At 45.1% G+C, this 21,501-nt stretch overlaps 1 protein-coding gene across 2 annotated transcripts in view; it reads left to right on the forward strand.

The window, feature by feature from the left end:
- Nucleotides 1–7,312: 7,312 nt before the first annotated feature.
- G6PC3 (glucose-6-phosphatase catalytic subunit 3) overlaps nt 7,313–21,501 on the forward strand; it is a 29,781-nt gene continuing 15,592 nt past the window's right edge. For both annotated transcript variants that reach the window (XM_082272565.1, XM_082272564.1), the window contains exons 1-3: nt 7,313–7,536; nt 15,406–15,506; nt 17,206–17,284. In XM_082272565.1, the coding sequence (XP_082128691.1) occupies nt 7,319–7,536; nt 15,406–15,506; nt 17,206–17,284 (398 nt within the window). In that variant the 5' untranslated portion in view covers nt 7,313–7,318. The remainder of the gene's footprint in view (nt 7,537–15,405; nt 15,507–17,205; nt 17,285–21,501) is intronic.

The raw sequence follows: 21,501 nt of genomic DNA on the forward strand, positions 1-21,501 counted from the left end.
CTTGTGCCATGTATGCAGTCTCTGACCATCTCTTGTGCCATGTATGCAGTCTCTGACCATCTCTTGTGCCATGTATGCAGTCACTGACCATCTCTTATGCCATTTATGCGGCCTCTGATTGTCTCTTGTGCCATTTATGCAGTCTCTAACCATCCCATGTGCCATGTCCACAGTCTCTGACCATCTCTTGTGCCATGTATGCAGTCACTGACCGTCTCTTGTGCCATGTATGCAGTCACTGACCGTCTCTTGTGCCATGTATGCAGTCACTGACCGTCTCTTGTGCCATGTATGCAGTCACTGACCGTCTCTTGTGCCATGTATGTAGTCTCTGACCATCTCTTTTGCCATGTATGCAGTCTCTGACCATCTCTTTTGCCATGTATGCAGTCTCTGACCATCTCTTGTGCCATGTATGCAGTCTCTGACCATCTCTTGTGCCATGTATGCAGTCTCTGACCATCTCTTTTGCCATGTATGCAGTCTCTGACCATCTCTTTTGCCATGTATGCAGTCTCTGACCATCTCTTGTGCCATGTATGCAGTCTCTGACCATCTCTTGTGCCATGTATGCAGTCTCTGACCATCTCTTGTGCCATGTATGCAGTCTCTGACCATCTCTTGTGCCATGTATGCAGTCTCTGACCATCTCTTGTGCCATGTATGCAGTCTCTGACCATCTCTTGTGCCATGTATGCAGTCTCTGACCATCTCTTGTGCCATGTATGCAGTCTCTGACCATCTCTGGTGCCATGTATGCAATCTCTGACCATCTCTTGTGCCATGTATGCAGTCTCTGACCATCTCTTGTGCCATTTATGTAGCCTCTAACCATCTCTTGTGCATTGTATGCAGTCTCTGTGGACAGTAATGTAAGGGGGAGCTCTATGGACTCTTCTGTAAAGGGGGCTGTGGTGACCAGAGACTCTTTTACATCAGAGTTTCCCTTTACACCTGAGTCCACAGCAAAGCCTCTTACATCAAAGTCCTTAGAGTTCTCCTTTACATCAGGGTCCACAATGTTCTCTTTTATGTCAGGGTCCACAGAGTTCCCACTTACACTGTAAAGAAAAACCCCTGTGTTGGGTTTTATTACCCTGACCTTCATATAAATGGAGAAATATGTTTTTGGCCTTTAGTTATACCTAAAACACATTGCTACTCACACTAGTAACATGTGCGATTAACACAATATATAGCCTAAATATTGATATTTTCACTGTTTTGCACTGAAATTAGCCGATCACAACAGATCACATGACAATTGCACACAATGAATGGCTTTCATTTATGCCATTGATTGTGTACCAGGGGTGGACTGAGAACCCTCAGGGCCCCCGGGCAAAATAAATCAAGGGCCCCCTTCCAGGCCCCACAGATGTTCTGCCTCCAGCCACACCCTTGCCCCGCCTCCAGCAACACCCCCGCCTCAAGTCACACCCACATCCCTCCTCCAGAAGAAGGGGAGGAGAGCGGACGTGTGTGTCTGCTTTTCTCTCTCCCCTCTATCTGGCGGCACCTGCTATGCCAGGCCCAGACGCCAGAGATTGGCAAGCGGCACTCAGGATACATAGTTGAGGGAGGGGGCACTATAATGGGGTGCAGTGTTGTCAACACCCCTGATGGTACCGTAGCGGCTGGTACACTGATCGGTCATCTGTTGTGTCTGGTGGACACAGTGAGTGACAGATTCTCGCCGCAGTGCAGCCTGTGGGGTGCACGTAAGGCGCATTCCAGGAGGACGTCATGTCACGTCCACCTGGAACAGTGAATGTCCCGTCTGGCCTTCAATTGTATATAGGCCGGGCAGGAACTGGTTAAACTAACAGTGCTAAAAAATAAAGAAAAAGTGTGTTTTGTTTAGTTTTGTTACATTTTATTGTCTTAAAGCGGAGTTCCAGGCACAAAATCGACCTAATCGATTTTGTGCCCATCCGATGGATCTTCTTCACCTGAAAAGGAATTGGATAGTTAGGTATATATTTTTTTTTTTTTACTCGCCTTGTAATTGTAGATAGAAAATACTCACCTATTCTCCACTTCCTCCCTCTGTGCCGCGGCTCCGCCGTCACTTCCTCTTTGCGATGATTCCTGGGAGCTGAACGTCATCGCTCCCAGGAATCAATGCGACGGCACCGGCCCCGCTCCTCACTTCCGGGGCGACGCCGCATTCCCTGCTAAACAGCTTCTGGGCATGCCCAGAAGCTGTGGAGGAATGCGGCGCCGCACCGGAAGTGACGAGAGGGGCCGGTGCAGGCGCATTCTGGGAGAAGAAGACACGGAAGAGGACGCAGAAGAGGATCGCGCTGGCTTCAGCTGCCCACAACAGAGATGGCAACGCTGGAGAAGAAATTTGTGAGTATTTCTTCTTGCAGGTAAGTGCGAACCGGGACAGATCAGAGGCTAGCCATTGTGGAATGTACTAGCCCTGACTGTCCCGGGGGTATGTTTATTGAAAAAACATTTTCGTGCCCGGAACTCCGCTTTAAGCACTTTAACACGATTTGACTGATCTGTTCTGCCTGTCCATTTATCAGGCGGATCAGGCCATCCATTGACTTCTATGGGGAGGCGGATCCACTGACACCTGCCTGGCATCCGATCCTACAAGATCCGCTGAAAACAGATGGATGGTGATAAGTTCGCCATCCGTCCAGCGGGTCGGATCAGATGGGGTCGGATGAAAACTAACAAGGCTGACTGTTTTCATTCGATCTCTCAATAGAGGAGAGCGGGACTCTGACAGGTTGGCTCACTTTGCACAGATGGACCTGTTATCCGCCTGCTCAGTGGGGATCAACAGAGCAATCCCTGCTAAGCAAGCGGAGTCAATCCAAACGGATCTGCCCCATGGTAAGGGGCCTAAGGATTATGAAAAAAAAATTGTTATTGCAAGACATCAGGGGAAAAAAAAATTATATATATATATATAATATTAGTGCCTTGCGAGTATTCGGCCCCCTTGAACTTTGCGACCTTTTGCCACATTTCAGGCTTCAAACATAAAGATATAAAACTATAATTTTTTTTGAAGAATCAACAACAAGTGGGACACAATCATGAAGTGGAACGAAATTTATTGGATATTTCAAACTTTGTTAACAAATAAAAAATTTAAAAATTGGGCGTGCAAAATTATTCAGCCCCTTTACTTTCAGTGCAGCAAACTCTCTCCAGAAGTTCAGTGAGGATCTCTGAATGATCCAATGTTGACCTAAATGACTAATGACGATAAATAAAATCCACCTGTGTGTAATCAAGTCGCCGTATAAATGCACCTGCACTGTGATAGTCTCAGAGGTCCGTTTTAAAGCGCAGAGAGCATCATGAAGAACAAGGAACACACCAGGCAGGTCCGAGATACTGTTGTGGAGAAGTTTAAAGCCGGATTTGGATACAAAAAGATTTCCCAAGCTTTAAACATCCCTAGGAGCACTGTGCAAGTGATAATATTGAAATGGAAGGAGTATCAGATCACTGCAAATATACGAAGACCTGGCCGTCCCTCTAAACTTTCAGCTCATACAAGGAGAAGACTGATCAGAGATGCAGCCAAGAGGCCCATGATCACTCTGGATGAACTGCAGAGATCTACAGCGGAGGTGGGAGACTCTATCCATAGGACAACAATCAGTCGTATACTGCACAAATCTGGCCTTTATGGAAGAGTGGCAAGAAGAAAGCCATTTCTTAAAGATATCCATAAAAAGTGTAGTTTAAAGTTTGCCACAAGCCACCTGGGAGACACACCAAACATGTGGAAGAAGGTGCTCTGGTCAGATGAAACTAAAATCAAACTTTTTGGCAACAATGCAAAACGTTATGTTTGGCGTAAAAGCAACACAGCTCATCACCCTGAACACACCATCCCCACGGTCAAACATGGTGGTGGCAGCATCATGATTTGGGCCTGCTTTTCTTCAGCAGGGACAGGCAATATGGTTAAAATTGATGGGAAGATGGATGGAGCCAAATACAGGACCATTCTGGAAGAAAACCTGATGGAGTCTGCAAAAGACCTGAGACTGGGACGGAGATTTGTCTTCCAACAAGACAATGATCCAAAATATAAAGCAAAATCTACAATGGAATGGTTCACAAATAAACATATCCAGGTGTTAGAATGGCCAGACCTGAATCCAAGCAAGAATCTGTGGAAAGAACTGAAAACTGCTGTTCACAAACGCTCTCCATCCATCCTCACTGAGCTCGAGCTGTTTTGCAAGGAGGAATGGGCAAAAATTTCAGTCTCTCGATGTGCAAAACTGATAGACATACCCCAAGCGACTTACAGCTGTAATCGCAGCAAAAGGTGGCGCTACAAAGTATTAACTTTAGGGGGCTGAATAATTTTGCATGCCCAATTTTTCAGTTTTTTATTTGTTAAAAAAGTTTGAAATATCCAATAAATTTCTTTCCACTTCATGATTGTGTCCCACTTGTTGTTGATTCTTCACAAAAAATGACAGTTTTATATCTTTATGTTTGAAGCCTGAAATGTGGCAAAAGGTCGCAAAGTTCAAGGGGGCCGAATACTTTCGCAAGGCACTGTATATATACACTGTATGTGTGTGTGTGTATATATATATATATATATATATATCTCCTGGTTATCTTCATTAATGGGAAAGATATCGCTGAATAAACAGGTTCATAGCAGAAATGTAAAAATTGCTCTGGTCAATAGGCGGTAAACAGGTCTGAGAGGTGAAGTGGTTCAACATTATTTCCAGTTACCTCCTGCTGAAAAAGTTTTTTATTTAGCCCAATAGCTCAGTTTACAATCACAAGTGATTAAAGTGTTTGTGTTGCAGACTTGCACACTGCTTAGTATGATCAGTTTTTATTAGGAAAGCAGAGGGACTGGCAGGAACACCAGGGATTTCACAGAAAGGAATTAATACAAAGAGAACAGGATACTTTATCATTCAAGTACATGGTACAGCAGGCACATACCAGGAATATGAAGTGTTGGGGTAACAAATGCTTTACGTTAACACTGACTCCTCCCCTTCCTGTCTGTCTCCTTTACCCTCAACTTTTTCAGAGACACCAATCGCTCTGACATTATTTCTGTTTAGCCTGTTCTCAAGATCATCAATCCTACCAGCAGGCTTAATCGTCATAGACTCGTTATAGGTCACATCCCACTGTAATGGCACCCATTTATCTTCCAAGGTGCTAAGGTGACCCTCGCAATCTCGCAACTTCTACATGTTTTGACAAATAAACATGACTTTGGTTTTGACCTCCTTGATTTTAGTAGCAAAGGATGTAATAGAAATTTAGCATGCAGTTACTCCAGATGAGAATATCTCTATTCGTAGGTATGGTATGTTTCCTTTACTAAACACCTCTGTGGAAAGTTTCACTGAAAGCCATTATGTCTGAGAGCGATCTGTACATCCTTTGTAATGGATTAAATGTTTATTATTATATATTAGAAAAGGATGTAAAGCATCAGCCTAAAATTCCTTGAACTTAGGCTCTGTTCACGTGTAGGCGTTTTGGGGCATTTTTGGGGAGTTTTTCTGCTCTAGGATCAGCTCTCAAAACGCCCAACAAGACAAATCCTATTCATTTCAATGGCCCATGTTCACATCTGAGCGTTTTGACGCTGTGAGCAAAACGCCCAACGCTCAAAAAAGTACATGAGCTTCTTTTTGGGCAGATTACAGGCGTTTTCCATTGGTCTCTATTCAATCTAAAAACGCCTGCACAAAAAACGCCTGTAAATCGCGGTAAAGAAACGCGCGAAAACGCTACGCTCAGGTGTGAATGTAGCCTTAAAGAAGACCTGAACTATGAAAGCTGTGCCCAAATAGTCAAGTCACCAGTATTTCTTACAGGTTCCCTGCAGCTGATTTTTTTGCAGTACTGACTTACTATGCCTTATGTATGTTGTCATTGTCTGGAGGCAGCCATCTTGGTAAAGAAGCCCTCATATCAGAGCTGACTCCCTGTTGACTTGATGGGTAATGATCAAGAAATAGTGGCAGTGGTGGAGGAAGCTCAGATCCATGGAATCATGAAGCAGAAATAAGGAGTTTCCCACAGCACAGGTCCTAAGGTACAGCTTACTCTCCAGCAAGGAGAACAATGTGCAGCAGGAGTATTGGCATCACCAAATTGTGTAACTAGCAGTCAGAGTTGTGCGAAGGATAATCACATTGCAGATATACAGCTTTGAGGTTTAGGAACAGGAAGACTTTCAGGAGAAATGCAAGCCAAAAGGTTGACATTTTAAGGTACTGCTTAGTCACAATTAACAATTCTGTGTTCTCTATAACATAGCAAATCTTCACTTTTTAAGTTCAGGTCCTCTTAAATAGTATTACAATAAATTAAGTCCTGCAGTAGGTATTTTTTCTTACTGGAAGGCATAGTTCTGCTTGGGGACTTGAAAAACCTCAGAAACTAAATACAGCTCAGTATTGTAATTTGCAAAACACATTTCATTATATAGTAAAACCTTGGATTGCGAACATAATTTGTTCTGGAAACATGCTTGTAATCCAAAGCACTCTTATATGAAAGCGAATTTCCCCATAAGAAATAATGGAAACTCAGATGATTCGTTCCACAACCATTTATTCATAAATCCTTCAGTTTATAGTTCATATAAAAAGATTATAGCACGGTGATAGGTTGTGTAACCATAAACTGTCCATCCACAAATGGCGCCTGCACAAGAAGATTAGAAGCAAAATTCAGCAGGAGCTACAGAGTATAAAAAAGAAGAGAAGCACCTCTAAGTGTATCAATATGGTTACATTTAATGAAAGTACAACATTTAGCAACTCACATGGTTGATGATTAAAAGAGGCACATCTGTGTATGCATACTTGGGGCCCTTTCACACGGGCGCTCCGTATGTCCGCAAATCATCCTATTTTTTTGCGGATGATTTACGGACATAATGTATGTCAATGGCATTGCGGATGCCAGCCGATGACCATCCGCTGACATCCGATTTTCTTCCTTTCAGTTCTGTTCCTTTCAGTTCTGTGTCATCCGCTCCGTGAAAAAAAAAAAAAAAGAACCGGAGCGGAGCCAAAAAACTGATCGCCCGTGTGAAAGAGCCCTTAGATGTGTCTGTTTTAATCATCAACCATATGAGTTGCTAAATTTTGTGCCTTCATTAGATGTAACCATATTCCTACACTTGGAGGCATCTCTCTTCTCTTTTATACTCAGTTGTGACGTGACGCTACTTGTCAAGTCAAGATTTATAAAAAAAAAAAGTGTTGTCTTGCAAAACGCTCTAAAACCAAGTTACTCTCAATCAAAGGTTTTACTGTATTGTGCTCTTTTGTAGATGGATGACATACACATCACTGGTGCTGCGTTTGCTGGCACCTTGCAAGAGCTCCTTCATGGTTCTGAAGAATTGTGGTTGTGGCTGACTTACCTGGGTGACCCCGGCACCATATATCTCCTGTACTTTCCTCTGGCATACGCCCTCCAGCACAGACTGGGAGTGACTGTTCTGTGGATAGAACTAATCTGTGAGTGGCTGAACCTGGTATTCAAATGGTAAGACATATGTACTTCACAATGATTTTTTTTGTATCCATAGAAGGGATTTGAAACGTACTACTGGCATAAGGGGAGTTACCTTTGTTCATTACAATGAAACGGCAACCCTAAAAAAATGTAAACACTGTTATTGTGTTCTACATACCTGGTTGATGCATGCCATCTAGCAGTTTTCAGTCCTAAAATTGTTTCTATAGCCCTAAATATCACTGAAAACAGTAGTGGCCCTCAGGTTCCCATGAAACACTTGTATGTGGCAGAAGAGGCAGACAGCATAAATAAGAGCATCCCTGTGGGTGTACTTGCTCCTTGCTAATCCCTCCAGACAGCATGTTTGTCTGGAAGGATGCTGGGGATTTTTTCTTTGCTATAGCACCATGTGCCCTGTGCTTGACGAAAAATGCTAATGTCACTTTCATCCAGGGAATTTAAAGATGAATTCCAGGTATGGATATTTTTATACATAATTACATGGTTGGACCAATGTAACTCTGCATATACTATACTTGGCAGATCCCCTGGAAGCTGGAAGTATACACACCTATTCCAGTGATCTGCAATTACTTCCAGGTTTCGTGTTGAGTGCCTGGCCTGCTACATTCTGAACACAGAAGAATCAGTGCTATTCAGAGAATAGGGTTGGGCTGTGACATCACACGCTCTACTTCGTCCGTTTAGAGAATGCTTTGTATTCATTCAGGAAATGCAAAGCATTCTGAACGGCACGTGTACCAAGTGGGCAAACTCCTGTGTTCAGAATGCAGCAAGCCAGTTACTTGACTCGGGACCTGGAAGCATGTTGAGATCACTAGAGTAGCCATGTCTACTATGGTGATTTCCAGTAGAGATGACCGATTATCGGCAATACCGATATATCGGGGGCCGATATGCACTTTCCCCGATATATCGGAATCGGCCCCTGAGGTTACCGATATTGCCGATATTTAGGGAAAGTGCATGTCCTGGGGTGATGCCTGCAGCTAGAGGCATCACCATGGTACCAGTGTCCATACCCGACGGTCGGCTGACTTGTAATGACAACCGATGCGGCTGAGACCCGGGCATCCTACCTCCACCGCCGCCGCCGAAGAAAAGACCCGGTGTAGCATGAAGATGTGTCCACATGAAAGCCGGTATCCCGGCCGCAAGTGCGCTTGTGCCGGTCTCCATGTAAAAAACCCGGAAGTGATGTCATGACATCACTTCCGGGTACTCGGCACCGAATTAAAAAAACTGACCGCATTCAAAACAGCCAAACTTGCCGTTTTGAATGCTTTTCAGTGCCGAGGAGGGGTTTTGGGTCTTTTCGATCCCCAGATCCCTCCACAAGGAGTACCTTTAGAAAAAAAAAATACAATTTTTTTACATGTCCGAAAATATCGGCCGATACTGATATCCGATGACCAAAATATCGGTATCACTAATTTCCAGGTATGGTATATGCATAGTTTCATTGTTCTAAGCTGGACCAATGTAACTAAATGTAAAAAAAATATCCATAGCTGGAATCCTTCTTTAAATTGGCACAACCATTAAAGATCTCATTAAGCTTGGAGGGAGGTGCGGAGGAGACTTGGGTCACCACAGAGATTATCTAGATACCTGCCCATTCACAGCCACCCCGGGTTCCCCCAGGCGCAGCAGCACTCGGTGTATGAGACGTGGTCATCAAAGGGGATAAAACTGCTGTCACAACACTTTGACGTGGGCATGGGCAAACCGCTGAGTTTCTCATGCTTTGCAGAGACCTACGGTCTGCCCAAAAGCCATTATCTCTACTATAGGCAATGTGTTAGCTATGTGACAGATCTATGTCGTGCCCCCTCTCAACGTTTCCACCCTACCTTGCTGGACTCCTGGATACAGCAGGTTAAACACATGATATCGCAGTTGTACAAGCCTCTCAATCAGGAACTTTTGAAGGGAGTCTCACATTCCATAGCCAAATCCTGGAATAAGATCCTAAATTCACCTAACGCCCAGAAGAAGGCCATTCAAGGTTATGTTGCTGCCTGTGCACAGGCCTCCAATGAATTCTGGAGAGAGCAGCAATTCAAGATACTTCATGGAGCATATATCCCGCACATGCGATGGTCCAAAGACATAGCTCACTATTACTGCACTCTCTGCCAGGAACGCTTCCCTTCCCTCCTACACAAGTTATGGTCTTGCCCTCCAATAGCATCCTTCTGGAGCAAAGTGTCCCGCTACATAGCAAAAATGACAGGAGTACTACTCCCTCAGGACATTTACCCTTTACTATTTAACTGCTTGGACAAGATCACTACCCCACTGCCGAGGCACTCACGAAAACCTTTTTCCCTCCATAAACATTGGATAGTGACTTGCCTGATGGTGGCCCGCAGGCTGATACTGCACCACTGGATGTCCGACACTGCCCCCACAGTTGCAGAATTGACCGCTGATCTATGTGCTTTGAGATCTACAGAATCGGTGGGCCTCTCAGTGGACCCACACCAGTCTCGTTCAAAATTTGCACGCAAATGGGCTTGCTTACCTGCCACCCACACCAACCCACATGCCAGTGGACAACTGGCTCCCTCCTCCACTTTTGCTTGGATCTAGGTCTTCATTACTACTTTGGTGGATTGTTATGGTTATTTTGATGCTCGAACCATTATGGTGTCCCCGAAACTAATAGAGTACATGCAGGTTTTCTCTGCCGTTCATATGTATTGTTCGTGGTAAAATATTTCTGTCCTCCCTCTGGTTCAGTCTAGACCTCAGCCATCCTACCTAGGATCTGTATTAAGGTGCACTTCTTCCCCCCCCCCCCATAACCTCCCCTCACCTATTCCCCCCCTCCCCCCATACTAAACAGCATAAATGTTAGAATCTCCACTGCTGAGTATTGTAATCAGAGAGCACCCATGGCTTTCCGAATACCGGTGTTCCGTGAAAAAACCCTACCCGTGAAAATTCCCTACCCCCGTCACTTCCTGTGCACGTACGTCATTCAACAGCTGAGCCGCTTCCCACTGCGCATGCTCACAGCTGCGGACGGTAGGGAATTTTCACGGGGTAGTGTTTTTTAACGTTACACCGCATTAGCTGTTGCCGCGCATACATTAAATCGTCTCCGCTCCAACATTAAATCATCTCCGCTCCAACCCGTCAGACTTCCCTGATCTCTGCTCCAAAATGTAAAAGCGGCGGCGGGTCTATGAAAATATAAATCACGGAGCCGAGATCATGTGGGACGCCGCACCTGCTGATGAATGACGGGCGCCCGCAGGGAAATCTCAGGGTTGGAGTGGAGATGATTTAATGTAGTGGCTGCCCATGTGCAGTAGGACGTGTGGCAACAGCTGATATATGACGCGGTGTAACATTAAAAAATACTACCCCTTGAAAATTCCCTACCCTCCGCAGCTGTGAGCATGCGCAGTGGGAAGCTGTTCAATGACGTACGTGCACAGGAAGTGACGAGGGTAGGGAACTTTCACGGGGTAGGGTTTTTTAACATTACACCGGAACAGTGATTGCATCTGATTAGATGAGCCACTATTCAGCTGACAATTTTTCATGCACCTCGACATATGGTAACTTCAAAATCGAGGGAGCCAGGCAGAAAATTGCCGAAAGGGCCACCCGCAGCTTTAATTTCAGCTTATTCAGCCCTACTCTGCCAGAATGTAAGTCGTGTATAGCCAGCTTAATTGTCACATGAAAGTGAAAGGAACTCCAACTACTGTGACAGTTGACAATGGAGCAGGTAGAGTAGTGACAGTTGGCAAAGTTGGGATTTCCCCTTCCTTAGGGGAGATTTCCTGTTGTGTCATCAGCAAAGGATTTGTAGGGTGATCCCCAGCAGGTAACTCTGACAGCAATATGAACCTTACAGAGGTTCAGACCCCTTCCCAACAAAAACAAAATAAAAGTATTGGATTGAACTCCACATCGTGCATAGATAATCGAGGGTTGTGCAGCAATTTATAGCTTGTTAGGTGTGGGAGAATTTTGCAAGCAGTTGATGTTGGGAAAGTGTAATTTTGATAACACTGCTTGCAACATGTTTTGCAAACTGTGCAAGAAATGATAAAAGCAATTTCATTTCCTGAAGGGCAGCTTTTATCAAGGGGATATTGCTTCATTATGCGTGCCATTAAAGTGCAAACGTCCTCTGCAAGGCCAATTCTTTGTCCTGCGAAAAAGAACAACATGTCTTTATAAAAACAACTGATGGATGGCCAATAGCAAGAAATCCCAGTCCTTTTGTATATCTGTGTGTAGTATGGGAGGGGGGTTATTGCTGGGTATGAACCCATGTTAAAGTGGAGTTCCACCCTAAATTTATACTTGCCTCCATCTTCTCGCTCCGGGTCACCTGAAAAACAAATGGATAATCGCAATTTTTTTTTTTTTTTACTTACCTCGTATAGAAGAAAATATACTTACCTTACTTCCTTCCTCCCCTCGGCGGCCACGGCGATTTGTCACTTCCTGGCTTTGCAATGATTCCTGGGAGCTGAACGTCATCGCTCCCAGGAATCAATGCGCCTGCACCGGCCCCGACGTCAGTTCCGGTGCGCGCACGTCATTCCCTTCTGAACAGCTTCTGGGCATTGCGGCGGACAGATCGCACCCCTGACTGACATTTTTGACACTTTTGGGGTTACCAGTGACATTACTGCAGTAATCAGTGCTATACATATGCACTATTACTGTAAAAATGACACTGGCAGTGAAGGAGTTAACTTTATTGGAGAGGGAGGGGTTAAGTGTGTCCCTAGGGGCGTGTTTCTAACTGTGATTGGCTGTGGCTACTAGTGTAAGATCAGAGATCAACGGTCCTACATAGTAGAACCGTATGATCTCCATTCTTACAGAGGGAAGAATGACAGGCGGTTTGTTTACATTAGCCGCCTGCCTTTCTTCCGGTGTATCGGGCGATCGCGAGTGCCCGGCGGACATCGGGTCCGCCGGGCACACCCACGGGGGGGTCCGTCACCGTGCGGGAGCGCGTCTCCAGCGGCGCGCGCTCGCGTCCTAGAGCCTCACAGGCTAGCGACGTAGTACTATGTCACTTTGCCTGTGAGGGGCTGACCGCTCAGTAAATAGTCATGCGGCGGTCGGCAAGTGGTTAAAGGGATGAGATGGCATCCCTAAATACGTGGCTGGGGGGAGGGGGTTTACACAGTTGTACACAAAATCCCAGCGCTGCAGCCCCCCCAGACAGACCTGGCAGCGAAAGGGTTAAGGGAATTATTGTCCCTAATTTTTTTTTTTTTAATTCTTTATTGTAAGGGGTTTGCATCACAAAGAAAAAAAATGCACTGACCCCCATCCAGGGATAGGTTTCATCCATCATGAACAATAACCATGTTACAACTAAGGAATCCAAATGAGGAATTTGCAAAGAACACAATTTCATCTATATATGTATATGCAACAGCAACAGCATTCAAAATATTAAAGAAAATTCCTTTAGAGCGGTGGTTTACAACATTTTGGTCACTTGGCTACCTCCTTGGTATCCCATTTCTATAAATTGTCCCCCCTTTTCCAAGGTAGAGTGCTTGGTGTGACTGCATGCTGTCACTGGTGTTGGTGGACAGGGTGACATAAAATCCTCCATTCCTCCTGCTCCTGCTGCTGAGGCTTGCACTGGTGTATAACTGGGAACTTTTGTAAATCTTTGGGTCTGAGAATGAGATGGGGTGGGGACATTTTTGGCTATTCAAACCATATTTATTGGTTCCACCATGCACTGAATTGCGCCAGTGGCTGTGGTAAATCACAATAAATTGAAGAGTTTATTGGCCGTGCAAAATATGGGGCTAACAGTGATTAAAAGGAAGAAATGATCTGGCATCCGTTTAAGTAAACAATGTCCCTTAGTTGGTGGTGTCACTGGCAGGAAAAAATGCCTCTGTGTCAGTGTGAGTAAAAGTTCTGCGCTGTCAGTGTTGTTATCAAGAAGGAGTGGAGGGGGAAAGCTGAGGTGGGGGCTCCTTGGGGTGTAACATGTTGCAGTAATGGATCCAGAGTCATCTTGGTGTTTGGAGTACAGCCTGTGACACGGGATTCCCTCTGGGGTTTTGGAGACACTGTTGTCTGGGTATCCCTCCATGAAGGTAGTCTGGGCTATGGAGGTTGCAAATGATGCAAGTGTACAGCCTGGTGGCTCACCTGCATCTTGGACTTCAAGAAGGGCTCCAGTAGCGCATATAGTGCTCTGTGGATGAAGTGGAGCGTGTCTCACCTATTGGCAGACTGATGGCTGATGCGACTCTGGCAGTCCTTGGGTTGAGTCGATTCTGGTGCAGCAGCATTAGGGCCAGGCAGTCTTTGGGTTTCGGCGCCATTGTGGTTCTGCACACTTGTTTGGCTTTCAGGCTCCCATTGGCCTGTCCACTCTCTGCACCTGCTAAATTCCCCATAACCAGACAACTGTTCCTTAACTGTGTTTACAAACTCGTGGCTGCACCACTGGCTTTGTCTGTCATTATTAATTTTTTTTGCATACTCCTAAATATCCTGGTTGTGTTGTCCAGGTGAGGAACCGCTGCTTTAGAAGATAATTGTAGTTTCTAAACACAGTAGCTCTCTAAAAGTGACCCTTTCACCATAAAAAAAGAGAATACTGGTGCTGCTGCTACTGACACTTTCAGGTGTATTGGATAGAGTGTCTCCCTGTGCACCCCATGGTTTCTCCAGAGTGTTCCCCTGTGCTCCCCATGGTTTCTCCTGCTGGCCACTAAGTCACTACTGTGTGTTGCAGTGACCTAGTGGCCCATGAGAGGAACCAATGCCGATGCCTAGAGCGCTGAAGCTGGAGATTAATTTTGCCGGCTCTGTGCTTCATGGATATGGACCGATCACTCGCTAATAAGGAAAAGCTGTATGAAGTGTATATTATGCCTTGTACACACGCAACGATTGTTGGCCGACCAATCGACCGTCTTTTGTCCAGTGTTGTTGTGTTGGTTGAAATGTGCTCTAGACTGCACACAAATTTTCTCGGCCAACAACAACCAACTGCAGAAGTGATGTCATGTTCAGGTTTACTTTTCGTGTGTTTTTTCTTCTCTGAGCATGCCCAGTCTTGCTCATCACATTTTTGTCTGCCGAAATCTGTACTGACTGAAGAACAATCGGCCGTTCTGGTGCCGGCCAACAAAAATTTTATAGCCTGCACACTAGATTTTGTTCGGCCGAAAAGTCGCAGTCGGTTGTCGGAAGCATCATACTAACAAGCCGACAATCGGGCGATTGGACGTGGGCTGAAAATTCACGGCCAAAAATTGTTGCGTGTGTACAAGGCTTAAGTAATTCTAGTGTTCAGATCCAGTAGGTTATCAGTACACGCTGATAGCGTGAAACACAGCAACCTCCATCTCCCCCGCTGTGTCTGTAATAGCCAGTTATTTTGGTCTTATACAATAAAGAGGATCGCTTTTGAAGTGCAGCTATCCGGATCTTCAGTGTAGATTGTAGACAAGCTAAATGTAAGCAAAGCAGAGTTTACATTGACCATGACCTGTGATCACAACTATCGAAGCATAAGGAAAGAAATAGGTAAGAGATTACATTTGCAAAGTTGCTTGGTATCTCTGGACATAAAGCCAACATTTTATAAAAATACATTTGAAGTTTAAAATGATTGTGTCCTTAACAAATAACACATTTTACTAAAAAGAAACCTATTTCACTGTCACATCTTATAATCTCAAAAGTGTCAGACTCAACTGTCTCTCAGAGGTACAGAGCCTTGAGGTGCTCAGCATTTTGGGGAGAGGGTAACCTACCATATTGCTTGGGAGTTGTACCAGTATTAGAACCTGTTCCTGGGGAAAGTATTTGCTGACGAATTTACGCTTGTTTATTAATGTGATTTTGTAGGTTTCTCTTTGGAGAGCGTCCATTTTGGTGGGTCTATGAATCTGGCCTATATGATGGTCACAAGCTCAGGCAGTTCCCTTCCACCTGTGAAACTGGTCCTGGTGAGTACATTGTGCAGACATACCCACTCTTCTGAAAAGGGGAAATTTTAAGGATATGTGATGCTAAACAAATAAAATTTTAAGTGTAGCGCTAAACATACAAGTGACTAAAAAATATATTCCTTCAATATTGTGAAATGCACAGACATAAGTATCAAATGACAAAATTATGAAAAGTCCTCAGAGCAATTCACCACATAAAAAAGTGCGACACTGTAAAGTTGAAATCCTCAGTTGTGCTCTCCGCATCACCTCCACATCACCACACAGTGGGCAAACTCCAGGCTTACCAGAATGGAACGACCCCCTAAGTAAGAGTGGTCGAAAGGCGCTTGTTATAAGAAACTGGGCAGCTCTAAGGCCGGCCATAGATGGTGCGAATTGTGGCCAGGATTCGAACCATTTATAGGCAGGCTGATTGTACCCAAGTTGACTAATCAGTCGGCTCTGGTACAACCAGCATTTTTAATGCAATTGTTGGCAGCAGCTATAGCCGCTAGCAATAATCACTGTGTCTTCCTCCTGGCAGGGATGGCTGCTCGTGAAAATGTGGCCCAATTAGCCATTTTCCCTCCTCGGTGTGACTCGTTAGTGTTACAAGGTTTCAGGTGTGAATGGGGAGCAGGTGTGTCAAAGTTGATGTTTCGCTCTCACTCTCTCATACTGGTCACTGGAAGTTCAACATGGCACCTCATGGCAAAGAACTGTCTGAGGATCTGAAAAAAAGAATTGTTGCTCTACATAAAGATGGCCTAGGCTATAGGATGATTGCCAAGACCCTGAAACGGAACTGCAGCATGGTGGCCAAGACCATACAGAGGTTTAACAGGACAGGTTCCACTCAGAACAAACCCCCCCCCCCCCCCCCCGCCGCCTGTAGAACACAATATCTCTGCAGGAAGTGGCAGGAAAGAAAATGTATCTACGGCCAGCTTTATTCCTGTGCTCTGCAAAGGCTCACATCCAATCTGGTGGATGAACAGCAAGTAATAAGGAAAAAGAACAGCCAGGAAACCAATTTGTATGATTCGGCAAATCAACTTATTAAAATATAGAAACAAGTTAGAACCCAGGAAACAGCACTGTACAGAAAACCTCATCTTGGGGACACAATGCCGCACTTCCAGCCTGGCGTGATGACGTCACAACATCACTCAGCCTCCGGAACATACAGAGGTACAAACCCTCTGTTATTGGCCTGTAGAAAGTAAGCTGTGAACTACAAGTGCAGTGAGGTCACTTTACTTGTGCCTGCTTGATATCACAGTCCCTTTGCTGCAGTGATAAATGAAACTTGTGGTGCAATGTAAATAAATGATGTGGCTGTGCGGATGGAGCTATGCACAGCTAGATGCACTAAGTTCAAAAGAAAACCGGACACTCTAGAGAAGCAATATTTGTAAGTTGTCCACATAATTTGTGAAATCTCACAAACTGTAAGGGAGTGGGAGAATGACACTGCACATCATTGACCCCAATAATTTAAATACATCTAGTGGTTGAAAGGAATTACTGTAGGGAGACAGCACAGGAGAGTGAGTGAGTATTGCAGCATTTTTGCATCACTTATTGTATACCCCTGCTGATGGACTGTTTAAAAAAAATGACAGTTTGCTTGAAATCGCTTGAAATGACAACTCTTCTTTGCTATAAGATCTTTACCAGTGTTTACATTTTAATAAACATTTTACCATTTCAGGAAGCCCTTCAGGACACTGCATGATTACAGGAGCCGTTCTCTGGCCCCTGGTAATGTTCTTCACAAACAAATCACAAAGGTAAGTGGTATCGCTTAATGATTTTGTAAATGTTAAAAAATAAAAGAAGCTAACAAAGAGTACATAACTTAGCAAGGAACCCAAGCAAGAAGAAAAGATCATTTTTCAAAGTGTATTCCTGGAAAAAAAAAAAATAACATATGGGGACATTCACTAAAGCCAGAGTGTGCAAAATCTGATGCATTTCTGCATGGAAACCTATCAGTTTCCAGGTTTTATTTTCAAAGCTTAAAGTGGTTGTAAAGTTAGAAGTTTTTTTTTTTTTTATCTTAATGCATTCTATGCAATAATATAAAAAAAAACCTTCTGTGTGTAGCAGCCCCCCTCTGCCCTTACCTGAGCCTGGTCTCCATCCAGTGATGTGAACGACTGCCTCAGCCGTCCGGGATTCTCCCTTCTCTTTGGCTGAGAAACAGAGGCAGCGCCATTGGCTCCCACTGCTGTCGATCAAAGTCAGTTAACCAGTCAGGAGAGAGAGGGGGTGGGGCCAAACCACAGCTCCGTGTCTGAATGGACACAGGGAACTTTGGCTCGGCTCGGGTGCCCCCATAGCAAGTTGCTTGCTGTGGGTGCACTCAACAGGAGGGAGGGGCCAGGAACACCGAAGAGGGACCCGAAAACAGGATAGGTAAGTATAACATGTTTGTTATTTTTACAGAAAAAAGACTTTACATTCACTTTATTTGAACAAGTTGAACTTACACCCTGATTGGCTACCATGCGCCGCTGTACCAGATTCTGTCTGCATCAGTTTTAGTAAATCCTCCCTGTATGCAGTACATTTATGGCAAGCATGCACGTTTTCTCATGATTTGTTAAATATGCTGCAATAAAATAAAATACCTGTTGATCCATTAGAAAACCAGTAAGCTCCCAAGGCAAGCCATAGATTATTACATTTTCTTTTCCTTCACCATGAATGAAGGAAAATTACTTGATTCTCACATCAACACAATTAGTGTTGATGGGGAAATCCCTCCCACAGCGCTATTGTGTTCTACTGGCAGGGAGCCTTTCCAGCTAGCAGAACACAATGATTACTGCTACTGCCAATAGCTGCTGGCAGTAATTGCATGTAAAATATCCGACAGGCTGGTAGTACTCAACGACTTGGTACAACCAGCTTCTCATAGATGGGTACCCTGTCCCTGCTCAACTGGGTAGATTCAATCCATCTATGGCCGGGTTAACTCCCTGTAGTGGGCTGCCAATGCTGCCTCTACTGCACTGAAACCCTAAGCAGTGTTGTCAGCACCACTTCCTTATTTTCCCACTGTTGCCCTACAGAACTTCACCCCTCTCCTCATCACCATAACATAAGGGAAGGTGTTTTGTAAACCACCAGGGACCAGGCAGGGCTGACAACATTGCTTGGGATTTAAGTGTTTAAGTGCAGAAGAGCCAGTGTTGTCAGCTCACTACAGGAAGTTAAGTGCTTACTGGATTTCAGGCAGATTCAAAGAGAAACAACATTGGCACATTTTACATGTATTGCAGGGATATATTAACTCAAATAAGGTGTTCTTTTTGAGAGATAAAACTATACATAATTTAGAGTGACTGTTGGCTGATCTTATTATCTGCAGCACACACAAATAGCAATATGGCCTTTTCCAGCCATCTACCTTTGTTGTCCTCTACATATACAGCTGGTTAATTATAACCCATGCCCATTATAACCACTTAAATTTAATGTTCCATCCAAATTGGAGATGAAAAGGTTATACCTGCCTGGTTGGACCGCCCATTTGCTTTAGGTGGATTAAAAACAACTCTAAAAGAAAATAAAATTAAAAACAGACAGCTTTTAAAAGTACAATAACATTTTTTGCCAAGTACCTAAAGTGGAAGTAAATCCACCCATCCCATTAACAGTTTAAAAAACAGTTACATTTCCGGCACGTGCTGGAAATGTACCTGTCACATTCGTTTTTCTTTCGACCAAACTGTCAAACCATCCAATGTCTGGTGTCGTAACTGATCATATGTGCAGCATCATGGCAGTTAAATATTAACTACTTGCCTACTGTGCACTTAAACCCCCTTCCCATCCAGACCAATTTTTAGCTTTCAGCGCTCTCACACTTTGACTGACAATTGCGCGGTCATGCTACACTGTACCCATATGAAATTTTTATCATTTTTTTCACACAAATAGAGCTTTCTTTTGGTGGTATGTAATCATCTCTGGGTTTTTTATTTTTTACAAAAAAAAAGAAAAAAGAGAAAATTTTGAAAAAAAAAAAAGTTTTTCTTATTTTCTGCGAGTAAATTTTGAAAATAAATTTTTCTCCTTCACTGATGTGCGCTGATGAGGCTGCACTGATGGGCACTGATGAGGTGGCACTTATGGGCACTGATGAGGTGGCACTTATGGGCACTGATGAGGAGGTACTAATATGCCGCACTGATAGGCGGCACTGATGAGCACTGATAGGCGGCACTGCTGGACACTGAGAGGTGGCACTGCTGGGCACTGAGAGGCAGCACTGACGGGTGGCACTGATGGGCACTGATAGGCGGCACTGATGGGCACTGGCGGATGGCACTGATGGACACTGACGGGTGGCACTGATGAGCACTGATGGGCGGCACTGATGGGCAGCACCATCAGTGCCCACACTCAGTGCCCATAGCGCTGCCAGTCAGTGCTCATCAGTGCCTAGATGAGCAGGCACTGATGGGCACTGACTGACAGCACTATGGGCACTGATTGTGGGCATTGATGGGGGGCACTGATGGCGGGCACTGTGTGTATGCTTTTTTTTACCTCTAGTAATCAGGGCACTGGTGATCAGTGCCCTGATTACATTTGTTCTGTCCCCAGCGCTGTGCAGCTCTCCCTCCTTCCTCACACTGCAGGCTCCGTGTGAAGGAGCGCCGGCGATGAGAGATGATCTCATATGTTTACATATGAGATCATCTCTCATTGGACGGTCCGATCACGTGGTGAATGGCTGCTGTGATTGGCCATTCACCACGATCTGTGATTGGCTGTGTCCAAGGGACATGGCCGACACAGATTTTCCCCGATGCGCGCTCGCGGGAGCGCGCGGGGAGACTGCTTCTGGGAGGCCGTTTAAAAACGGCCTCCCAAAAATTCAAGTCCGCGCTGCAGCCGTATATAGGCTGTAGCGCGGATGGGAAGAAGTTAAACAGATGCCAAGATGGCAGCTTCCCTGGCTGAAAAGGATAGGAGAGTTTACCTCCACTTTTTGGGTTCACACTTGTGCGATGACAGACATCGCATGTGATTCGCACCACATTGCTGTGCAGATCACATGCGATGTCTGTGTGATGCAAATTCAGCCTTACAAACTGTATGCCCGAAATTTGGCATCACATTTGCACCAAAATGGTGCAGGACCCTTTTTTTGGTCTGCACTGGAATTGGTTTGCGTGGGTGTTCACACCCATGTTATCCGAATCCTGTGCCATTTCATAGTTCCAAAAGAAGTGGCTGCACATCACAGTTCCCAAAGTGACACCGCAGGACACTAAGGCCCCTTTCACACGGGCTTTCCGATCAGGTCCGCCTGTCAGTTTTTCAGGCGGACCTGATCGGATGCTCTATGCACTTCTATGGCGCAGCGGATGTCAGTGGTGACATGTCCACTGACGCCTGCTGCTATCTGATCCTGTCCGTGAAATCCAGATGTATGGAAACCCTATTTTCCATCCGTCTGGGGGATCGGATAGGATTGGATGAAAACGGACAGGCGGATCAATCCTCGCTGAGCAAAATGGAGTCCGCCGGGAGCACCACCCGTGTGAAAGGATCCTAAGGCCCCTTTCACACACACTGTCCGTAGGACGGAGTCCCTTTTTCTCAGCGGGGGATCGATCCGCCGATTCCCTGCTGAGTAGGAGGATGGCAGCTGTGCCTCCGCGCTGTGTGCGGAGACACAGCTGTCAGTTCTCCATGCATCTCTATGGATTTGACTGATCGGATCGGATGTCAGCGGACATGTCTCCGCTGACATCCGATGCCACATAGGAATGCATGGGGGGACCGTTCAGATCCGCCAAAAAAATTGACAGGCGGATCTGAATGGTCCGCCTGTGTGAAAGGGGCCTAACAGTTTGGATGGTAGATGCATTTCACACTCTACAAATGTTCTCAATCATTACACAGGCACATACAACTGATACATCTTAAAAAGATTCACCCCCATGCTCCACAGGTGTTTGCTAATCAGAGGCAACATGGTGGTAAT

The sequence above is a fragment of the Pelophylax lessonae genome, assembly GCF_965119305.1.
Source record: "Pelophylax lessonae genome assembly, chromosome: 11".
Lineage (NCBI taxonomy): Eukaryota > Metazoa > Chordata > Amphibia > Anura > Ranidae > Pelophylax > Pelophylax lessonae.